Below are 11,546 nucleotides of genomic sequence, written 5' to 3' on the forward strand. Positions count from 1 at the left end.
GTACCCACAAGTTACATAAACAGCTCAAAGATGGCTTTGGTTTCCATTGCACAAGTGTATTTGCCACAAACATTTTAAATTATGGGGAAAGGTAGGTCACTGCATTTCAAATGTCCACCAGCTGTGTGTGATTTATCATCTCCCACTTTTGTAAAGGAGACAGGTACAGTGCTACCACAGTGCACTACATGTCTCCTTTCAACTCAACTTCCCACCTGTGGAGAAGCAGTGGATCAGCAACAGCAAGCAGGCTGGCTCCAGCTGAGCACAGTGACATCCTGTATGTCACCACAATGTCCAGCATGTGCCATTCCTAATGCAGCTCAGTGTGTTTTACACTGTCCAGTAAAGCAAGGGAGGGAAGCAAGTAATAACAAATATAAACCAGTAAACTGGCATAAAAAGATGACTGTGTCTAGCCCACTCCATAAGATAGTACTCTGAGGCGTGGGCAACAAAATTGTATTTCAGATGTTAAAGCAGAAAGAAACTAAAGTTGATCGAGTGGCTATTCCAGACGATGGAAAGCTGCACAAGAAAAGGCTCTCGACAGGGAGAAGGCAGGTTTCAGATAAGCACACAGAGCAGCAGCAGTAATAGAGACACAGCCCATGAGGTAGCCAAGAACAAACCCATGGAGAGCAATTCTGAACTGGCTCCTGAAAGGAAGGGGAGCTAGCATTGTAGGAGGATGGGATATCACTCCATCATTCCTCTTTTTGTGGGTGAAAGAGCAGCCTGAGGCATTCTGCATCTCCTGGCTGAAGCCAAGGTCACACAGCACAGAAGAAGTGACGACAGCAGGGATGGGGATGTCAGGGGAGGTGGAAGCCTTGCAGCAATGCACAGACACAGTGCTACAGTTACGGGCAGGGGTGATGCTATGTATGATGCCTCTTGGTAGGACAGAGAGACAGGGATGTATGAGAGCTAAGAGGTCTCTGTCACAGCAAATTGTATGGCTGAATGACAGGCAACATGTGCTGGGGCTGGTGTGGAGCTCTGCACATGCTGCTTGGCGATCCACGATGTGGGCACTCACTGTCCATCTGGGAGGTCATCTGGAGTCTCAGCACAGTGATGGTGAAACTGAGTTTGCCTCAAGGGAGGAAGCAGCAATCATTAAGTCTTCATTTTCTCTACCCAAGCACCTATTTTTACAAAACTCTTAGAAAAGCTTATCTCCGAGATCTCTATTGCTCTGTTAAATTTGGCTGAATGTTGCCAGCAATTTCCAAAGTTGCTATTAAGGAACTGCTACACAGTACAATTGTGTAAAATTATTTCCTTAGAAAGCTGGGATAACAAGAGCTGATGGCTAAGGAGTGAACCTCAAAAAGCAAATCCCACAGATCTGAAGAAGATGGGATCAGATGAGCTCACATTTCTGAGCTATCATTTCAATTTGCCTGTTGCCTCAGTAGACATTTTCACATCTGTAGCTCTTTATAACTTGAAGTTGGCCCTTCCTACTAGACTTGGATTTTGTTTATTTTTTAAAAAGCAAGAGTAGATTAGATCCTTCAGTTCAAGGTGCAGGCACTACAGAAAACCACCAGGTTACCAGAACACCACAAACTAGGCAAATCTGCTTGGATGATGCTGGCTGGGTGAAGAGACGTCCCAACATGTCACCTGACACAAAGATCCAGGACAGGAACACACTACTAAAGCATACCTACAGCATAGGTTGGAAAGATTCCTACTATCCAGTGTTGATCTGCAGGAAGGGAAAAAAATGAAGAAAGGCTCTTGACCTCCCCAGTGGAAAGGTGGTGGGGTGAAATAAATAAAGGATTTTACTGGCCAGAGCAAAGGCCTTATTAGAATCAGTCAGTGGTAGTGCAGCCTGAGGGGTAACCCACGAAAGCTACAAGCTCAAGCATTTTGCTCTGAAAAGAAAGGTTAGACTGGGGGCAGGAGTCAGAGGGAGTGCCTGGGTCAAGGGAAGGTTTAAGATGTGTTTGGATTTAATTCATCTTACAAAGAAACTATTTCCTGCTATTGAAGATAACTCCCTCCTGAACCCACCTGCCCACACACAGGCTGCAGGCATCCAGAAACCCAGCTGGAAGTGAAATGATGTGAGCAGTGTTTCCTCACCAGAAGGGCAATGGGTTAGGATGCCATTCCTTCCCACAGCTACTGGACTGGACTGCTACTGCTATGTGAGTCTGTCCTTTGGGATCTCAAAGTTATAGGTCCTGACTTTGCAGCAAAGGGATCAGAATCTGGTCTGTGAAGGCCAAGATAAGAGCAAACTAAACACCCAAAATCTTCCTTAGAGACCAACAAAACAGGTAACCCTGCACCCCTCCCCCCCAATCAAATTAAATGTGCATCTTTTATGAGGATTAGCAAGAGAAACAAAATGCAGTGGCACTGAAAAAAGGAACTGCTTTCTCACAACTCCTCATTAAGCTCCATTTTATGTTTTACCTCCACATAGTTTCCTTAGAAATTTTACCATCCTGAAACAGTTCAAAATTCAAAGAAAATCCTTTCCATCGTTCAAGGCCCCAATGTGACTTCAAAACACTAATTCTTTGTACCACCCAGGAGCAAACATATTTCCTGAACTAACCAAAATGTAGAATATTTAGGTTAAAAAAAAACCCAACCAAAAACAAAAAACCAACACAAAAAATCCCACATGGAGTCTGACTGGCTTAACTCAATAACTTTTTACTGAAGTGGCTGCTGCCAAATGTACACGCACACTTCCCTTAGCAAGTGGTATTCTCCCTTAACCCTTTGGGCACACTTGCTCCTGCTATTTTTGGGGAAGTTTTCTCTGACAGCAGTGCTGCCTCTTTTCCTCATCTCCCTAAGCACAAAGCAAATCACTTTATTTCTATGTTCCTCTACAAACATCAAGGAGAAAGAGCTCCAGTGTGTAAACTCATGCTGCCATTCTGCAATTCTGATTTGCATGAATTAATCCATTAATGTTGTCAAAAAAAAAAGCAATTCAGTCTGAGAGCAAATGCAAGGCAGTGACCACTTCCAGAATTCTCAATACAACTTTATCACCTTTCCAGCCCCACTTCCAGAAATACTGAGTCTTTCCTTACTGGTCTTTCAAAACTAGAGGAAACTGTCCATTCATGACAACAACGAAGTTCATCACTAGCAGAGCAAAGTACAGAGAACTTGTACATTGCATTAGCCAGTGTAGTAAAAAACTCCCCACAACCCTGCCCCACAAAGATATTAAGAGCTTTTAATCACCAGCTTGTTAGATAGTACAGGATTTCCCTAATTCTCATCTGTTATTTTTTTTCTTTTATGAATTCTCAGTAGTGTGAAAATGAAAGCTGCAACAGATACTAACTCAGATCAAGAGTTCACCTCTGTGTGTACCTGGAGTCACACAGTAGGAAAACCAGTTCATAAAAGAATCCTTTTATAATGGAAATCATAAGGCAAATTACATGAAAGGGTAGTTTACATCGCTCTTCAAATTGTTAATAATCTTTGCTATTATCACAAACAAACATCTGCTAGGAAGAGTCCAGTCAGAACTGACCTTGCTTTTAGGACATGGAGGACATTGATTAAATGAGCTATCAAAGTTACTTCCATTCTAATTTTCCACACTTTGTGGCTCTTTTGCTGCAGGTCTTGCTGCTCCCAAAAACCCACAAGAGTGTGTAGGGTGAGGGTTTTCTCAGCTAAATCAAATCTAGAGTAAATCAGTGACAGCACTGTTTCCTGGCCTCACGTCCTATCCAGCCAGCAGCAGGGTGATGTGTGCCTGGATAACGTGGCTCTGGTTCAATTCCCACATTCTCCTCAGCTGTATCACAGGGAGTCACTCCTGCAGGGTGAAATGTCCTGTAAGCTACTGCTGGATTCCCAGGTGGAACCTCTGTATTTTCCTCACCTGTCTGTTGGCTTCAATGTACAGCCCAAGAGTATTCACTCGGTAGCACAGCCCCTCCTTCATGATATGGACGTAGCAGCGCACCTTCCCTTCGTGGAGAGTCTCATTCATATCTCCTCTGTGATCATTCCAACAAGAGTTATCTGGAGCAGGTTTCAGCAAGCTATTATCTTCCTTTATGAAACTATAAATGTCTGGAGAACACACACATGCATGAAGTTAGACAGGATTTAATGAAATACCTTCTGAAGAGGAATACTATTAAAATACTGTTGGTAAAGGGAAATCTTCACCTCACCTCATCTCCATGGCTAGATACTCAGCAATCATTAACAGATTTTATCACATGTAGTGAGTAAGTGCTTATTTTTATTCTGCAGGTGTGAATTAAGGAATCAGGACAGATGCAATGTTTTGCCCAAGGTCACACAAGGAGACAGCAGAAATACTAGAAATAAAATCCAGAATCTGAGATCCTGTCAAGTTCCCAGTACAGGGTGGTTAAGGTTTAGTCTGTGTCCTACCCAATTTTAGGAACTCCCTCCTAAAATTACATTTTCAACAATGAATCTAACTTTTTTTCCAGAAAAAAAATCCAAACAAACTAGAGCTCCTAGCTGATTTGCTAATTTTGGTTTACACCAAAATAAGGGAGGACAAAAAATGTATAAAGTACACAATAGTATTTGAAAAAGAAATCTACTAGAATATTTGCTAGGGAAAAAAAGCTGAATCTCTAAAATAGTGTTTCAGGCTAGTTCTGTACTCTACTCCGCTCCATAGCTGTAGCATAAGGGCTTTAAAACTTCCATAAACCCAAATCTTTGATATTGTACTGACCTAGGGATGCTTGCTCTTTTTTCTTTTGGTCCTCTTCTTTGTTGTCTAGTCCTTGCTGCAATGATGCAGGAGAAGAAAACTGTTTCCTAACCAGATGTGGAATCAGTTCACTCCGGAGAGATGTGATTGTCCTGGAGAAAGAGACGCATGAGGTCTGTGAATGCTAAAACTTATGTCTTCATTTTCTTTGCATAATATCATCAGACATTTTGCACACTTCATGAGGACGAATCAAAATGGCAAGACATTAAGACAATGTCCACTAGTCACCTGCTTCCTTAATGCGTTAAAATATAAAGAAATATTCAAAATGAGGAAAAAGCTTCATTTTCAGAACTATGCCCCCTATAGTTTAACAGATGTGACTATAATTTAATATGTCATTATCCTACAATTCATACTTGTGTGCAGATGGAATGCAGAAAGTACCAACATTGTAATGACAAAAACTGAAGTCACTTTATATGGCTTAAAAATGGCATCAATTGACTGGAAAAGAGAGAATAAAGCACCCACAGAGGGAAAATCTAAGCAGTTCCTCTTCTTTGTGATAAAAATATGGAAATGCTCAAGGATATATGAAATATCAGATCACTAAAGTAAAATTTTTATAATGCATTAATGATATTCCTGTTCAAATGACAGATCCAGAACATTCTAAAGACTCAATCCTTTAACAAGAGAAATTAAGACGTTTCAGTTTAGGTCCCAAGACCTTCATATTCTTTAGATGTTCCAATATTAAAGGTGTAACTGAACTGAAAGCTAGATTCTAGAGGCTTCAGCTGACAATACACCCATTTTCCCCTTGTACAGAATTCAACTTTTACTGTATCCATTAGGAGTTTTATCCCAAATCACCTATGCCTTAAACAAGGGTCCCAATCACTAGTGTATCTCTACTCTTACACTGATTTATACATTGCAATGAATCAACAAAAAGCTCTCCCAAAAGACAAATATCAATGTAGAAAGTCTATTGTACCATGGGATTATAACTCCGCAAATTTAATTTTGACTATGAGAAGAAAATTTTATTTTTCAATAAAGTATTTGGGAAAAAAACCAAATCAACAGTTTTTACAGTTGGAGTGCAGTCTTAAAATAGCTTTATTGTTGTTGTTTCATTATTTTAACAATCTCCATTTAGTTACTGAATTGTGGATTATTTAAAGTAGTACTTGGGAAAATCATGCGAAAAATGAACTCAAACTTGGCATGTGTAAGAGGAAGTGCTAAACTTCAGAGGAAGGGTTGGAGAACTAACACAGTGAGTTTGGCTAGAGGAGCTCAACAAATAACAACCCAGAAAGAAAGAGGAGTTGTTTAGAATGGAAGACAGCAAAACTAGGAACTAACTAACAGATTAAATTACCAAAGGCAAGTACTAGAATGAGTACAGTGCAAATTATTTTGGTTGGCAAAATCTCTAGCAAACAGGGATCTTACACAGTTCAAACTTTAAGACCAGCTCAAAGCCCACCCAGGCCCCTGTTCAGGTCAATGATAGTGAAGCAGACCTAAGGACCAAAACAGTCTTTCCTGTCCCTAGATCTGAAGGGAAGATTCAGGTGTGATTGCCAGTTCAGCCCTATGAACAAATACAGAATGTTTCTTTTTCTTGCCAAACTTTTTCTTCAGCCCTCAGTTCAGGTTGTGTCACATCCTCTCTCCTGCAGCCTACCTCTGAAACTTTGCTTTTATGTTTTATTACAGTCAAGGAAAAACTCTAGTCTTTAGTCTCTCTTCCTGCTCGAAAATAAGATTATAATCACCTTCAGATAGCTGTATTTCAGGAACTAACCAAGTGAAACACTGCATTCCCTAATCACCGAATTTCTGCCTGCTAACCACTCACAGGCGCGCTCAGCCGCGGCCGCGCCGCCCCGCGCTCCCACACACGTGGGGCTGTGCAGATGGGCAGTTTACTAGCTCCCAGTGTTTGCCTGCAGCTGTGCCATTCAGCAATGATTTCCTGCTTGGGTTTTATACTGCATCCAAAACCGACAATCCTCTGTTTCCCTCAGAGGCTGGCTATGGCATTTATAAGATATATTACCTATAAAATACCCAAGTATTTGGCAGTCTTAAATAGTCTGATGCAGAGGACAACACAACACGGTAGGAAATGAAAGCAGTGGAAAGGGGAAAAGACAAAGTTTTGCAGTTTTGCCTGGTTTTTGATGGTTTAATCTTTCTTGGCCAAACTCCTGAAGCTTTCCTGCAATTCTCTGAAGTGCCAGCCACATTCCTTTGCCAAAGGTGGAGCAAATCTCTGGGTCATCCATAAGATGTGGCTCAGAAACACATCCTCTTTACTGGAAAAGGAAAACCAGGAAGGTTCGCCTCTGCTTGCTGCTGAAGCAATTTATATGCAACATTAAAGGAATTTGCCTTTGGAAAGCAGTAAAAATACACAGTAAGGCCCTCTGTGAGAAAGATTTGGGAATTTTTTGCAACAGATCTTGCATACTAAGATATACAAAATGATAGCATGAGACTATTATCTGACTGTCAACAGCGGGAGAAACCAAAGATCTTGCTGGAACTAGGAAAGGAATTGAAGTCAAAGGAAACGCAGAGGGACTGAAGACCCTTAATCAAAAAAAGACAAAAATTAGCAGGAGTTTGGAAGAACCAACTGGCCTGTAACCTAGTCACAGAAGACAAACCAAAAAGGTTTCTGGTCTAGTGTATTTAAAATTCTTACAACCAAATCCCAAACTTCACATGCCTGTATTAAGAAGAAATAAACATAACACTGTATAAGCTGAAGAAAGCATCCTTTTTATTCTCTTCAGGTTTTAAAACTTGGAGCCCCCTGGTTTCTAAAGCTCGTTGTTTTTGTTAGCACCAAGAAGTGAAAATGAAATATGCACTGAGATCTACAGAAGGAAAAATCTCCTACAACCAGGAGAAAGAAAGTAAAAGGGTGAGTGGAAGGAGAGGAGGGCACACAAAATTTTGGCAGAAATCCAATTCTAAGCCAATGTGGAGTAAGCATGCTCTTGACACCTCAGAGCAAACTCCAGAGGGTAGAGAGCATAAACATGAACCTGCCTTTGAGAAACATTTGCCAAAATAAAAATGTTTTCATAAAATCTAGCCCAAGTGACAGGCCCTTTTTCATGACTTTTCATTCCCTAAACTTTGATTTTTCAAGTTCTATCTGTCTGTTTCCACCTCAACAGAAAGTAGCAGGTTTTTAATGAAACCACCAAGAATGGAGAGTGCTGTTAGATGTCTTCTTGTAAATGAAGCGAGGGGGACACACTAATCCCTGAAGCACCTTATGTGGCTCCAGTATCCTGAGAACAAGAGTCGGCAGCAATTTTGAAAGAGGCTGATACTGATCACATTTTAAGCATGCAAAAAGAAGTATCATCCCTGCCATTCATGCAGCAGGTCACAACCACAGGGGATGTTGGCAAGAAACAGTGCATGAATGTGGGAAATGAAGACAACTGGGCAGTTGAAATTCATGGTGCAAGTACAAGAAAAAAGTTGGAATTCAAGTGAAGATGAAATAGCTAAATATCAAAAGTACCCCCTGGAAAATTCAATATTAAATGTACCTAAGAGCTTAGAGCTTAACACATCAGTTACTTGCAGTCATCTATGTGGATTGCAGACTCAGACCCACACAATATAAACTTAGAATATTCAAGGTCAGTTTTATTTAAAACCTAAAACATTAAGGAACAAAAATGGTGACTTGGTCAGACAACTGTTATTTTACCAGCAAGACATAATTACACCTTTAGAATCCCTTTATCCCCGGTCCCTGTGCACTCTCTGTATTCCCAGTGTTTCTGAGATCTTTACATCTCATTAAAGGCACAGATAAGGTTCATGCTAAATTAAAAAGTTTTACTTGTGAAAGAACGTTGGGTGAAAACACCCTAGGTCAATAAGCTTAAAATTTAAACACAGCTATGCAGAGTGTTTCAGAGACTTTTAACTACAAATAAACTTAAAGCAGTCTACAACATGGCAGAATTAAGTTTGTATCTATGTATGTTGTATTGTATTACATTACATTATGACCCACAGAGGGCCAACTTTTACTTGTTGCTGAAAAGCAATTGCCTCTGGGATGAAGCTTATTGAAACTTCAGCAAGAAATGAAGAACAACGTAGCCAACTGAAACACAAGAAGAGTTTTGGGGGAAAAAACTCATACTGTCCCCTTAAAAAAAGACCCCAAAAAAGGACAAAAAATGATTTCACAATTATGCTTTAATGGGCTGTGATTTCTGTTCTTAGATATATGTATTGCTGGAGACTCTGTCATAAGACATGGAAAATAATGGTTCTGACCAATGATGATAAGGAAAGGAATCTCATAAAATATTTTACAATAGTACAAGAGTCTATTTGAATCTAAGTTTAGGTGACCTTGCACAAGTCTAGGTAACTGTAGGTGCTGTTTGGCTTGACCCACAGCAGAAATAGGAGCATCCACAGCAGAAACAGGAGCATCCACAGCTTCTGCTTCCTGCAGCTAATTCTCACCAGCTTCAGACACCCTGAACACAACTGTCAGTTCCATTTACCGGCTGTCATTCATTTTCATTTTCCATGTTTAATGTTAAACACCATAAAATAGTATTAATGAGTATTAGCATTCAAAAATCCTCCCTGTTTTATTAATCTGTGATGAAGCATGAAATCTACTGTTGCTGTCAGCACCCACCTGTGAAATCTGCTGTCACCCTCCATGGGTAGCTGCAGGGGGCTTCCCTTGCTATCACTGTCAGCACAATCAGCTACATCTACAGGTGCAGATAGTGTTTGTGATTCCCCACTACAAACAAGCAGATCATTAGCCCTTTCATATCTATTTGTATCCTTTTTTTTTTAACAGGCGAATGTTAGCTCTTGTACAGCTATGCAAGCGTACACTGGGTTAGCTCCATGGCCTTCAACAGAGATTCTTCAGATGACATCAAAAGAACATGAGGCTGTATTTCAGACTGGTGCTCATAATTAATGTTAGAAATGTATACATAAATACAACTAAACAAATCCTAAGGCAACTTACAGTTTTGGCCAGAAAGGAGTTGCATGCTTATACAGAACAATAAAGATGTAAGAAAAAGGGAGGGAAGAAAAAAAAAAAAGAGGGTGCGTTGGAAGAAAAAGAAAAGTTAATTCTGAACCCTGTAGGTACATAGTTCGTGGTTCTCATCGTTTAAAGGATAAAGCCAAATAACATTTAAAAATTCCATGTAAGCTGGGAGCTCTCTTGTTGAATCTCAACGTTATTTTCTCCTGATCCTTTGATGGAGATTAAAAATTTCCATGTGAATACAAAGAAAGAAACAACAGTTACTCTGAGATTTTTTTCCCTGAGCATTTAATGCTCCAAACTAGAGCAGCCAGCCACCATTCCCATCTCCTCCCCCCTCCTTCAAGAAAAAAAAAGTCAACTCACTTTGAAGAAAAGACAAAACAGACAAAACAGGGTCAGGGCAAGGGGGATTAGGGAAATGATATTTATATCATGGACCAAATTAAAATGTCAATGTAAGAGGCAGGCAAACAGCCCATGCCACATATATACACCAGGCATGTTTCCTCAAGGAAACAGGAAAGAGATTTGAAAAGAGTTAATGTAGTCCTGAGTTAATACCACCTGCCTCAGACTCAACACCACTTAAAAGACAGTGTTTGGGTCCATTTCCCACAACGCTGTTTTAACAAGCACAATGGAAAAAGGAATTACAGGACTTTTCCCCTTCTTCTCACCGATTCATTACTAAAAATGCTGGAATTTCTGAGATATGCTAAGAATGTGGATAGCAGAGAAGGACTACATTAAAAAGGAAAAAAAAATCAAGTGATAAATCTCTAGGGTGTGCCACATCTCTGCAGAAGGCTAATTCTGCCCTTACATCTTGCAATAATCCTTTTGCCTTTCTTTGGTGTAACCAAGACCAATTATAATAAAGGAAAACTCTAAAGTAACCAGGCAAGCCAATAAGTTACTAGGCAATTGATTGTGCCTAATTCAATAACCTGCAGCACTTGTCACAGCACTAAACATCTGTTTCATCTTGCTATGTTCTATTTCTCCTGTTCTACTCTCAAAATTTGGACCACAAAAAGAGCAAATACATTTCTCATACCCTGCCATAATTTCATATTAATTGTCAGTGTCTCTTATTTTTGAAGTTAAAAGCCTAGGGAGAAGACAAGGAAACTTCGAGAAATGTTCTACTAAAAGGTAATTCCACATGACTGCATTTGTGCTTCATTTGTCTTTCCATACTATTTTCTAACTAAAACCTTCAAGCCTGACAGCAACATATTCCCAAAGCTCACAAGAACGTGCATGACTCATTCAAAAGCCATTACACAGCAAGCCAGTAAAACTGCACAGCTTTGCAGGCTCAAGTTTATGAATGACTTCCCAAAACTGCAGAATCACCACCAAAACCCCACATTCTGGATGATGGAGGGAAAGCAGAAGACACGCAAGTGACAGTCACAGGCACCATAACATGGACAGAAACCAGATCAAAGTATGAAAGGGATGGTATGGATGCAAACCACATAAAAGCCGTTCTCAAGTTCCACCAAGTCTGGATGCAGTTAAAGGAGCAGGGATCTAACTTCCACTTCTGCCAAAAAGCCCTTTGGGAAACAAGGCAGCTTTCTGAAAAATTGACCACAGAAATTAAAACTCCTCAATTACATACTCAAATCCTTTGAAAGCGTGTGCACACTCAGCACAGGTCATCTAAGTAACCTTAACTCTGCCCACTTGCCAAACAGCCAGCAACACCCCACAGCTCCCAGCAAACACAGCTTTTGC

General features: G+C 40.3%; 1 protein-coding gene across 1 annotated transcript in view; it reads right to left on the bottom strand.

Annotated features, from left to right (window-relative positions):
- EIF2B3 (eukaryotic translation initiation factor 2B subunit gamma) overlaps positions 1-11,546 on the bottom strand; it is a 99,283-nt gene that overhangs the window by 27,910 nt on the left and 59,827 nt on the right. The window contains exons 6-7 of the mRNA XM_005423123.3: positions 4,727-4,857; positions 3,887-4,080 (exon numbers count right to left, since the gene is read on the bottom strand). Of these exons, the coding sequence (XP_005423180.1) occupies positions 3,887-4,080; positions 4,727-4,857 (325 nt within the window). The remainder of the gene's footprint in view (positions 1-3,886; positions 4,081-4,726; positions 4,858-11,546) is intronic.

This window comes from Geospiza fortis, unplaced genomic scaffold (genome assembly GCF_000277835.1).
Source record: "Geospiza fortis unplaced genomic scaffold, GeoFor_1.0 scaffold333, whole genome shotgun sequence".
Classification (NCBI taxonomy): Eukaryota; Metazoa; Chordata; class Aves; order Passeriformes; family Thraupidae; genus Geospiza; species Geospiza fortis.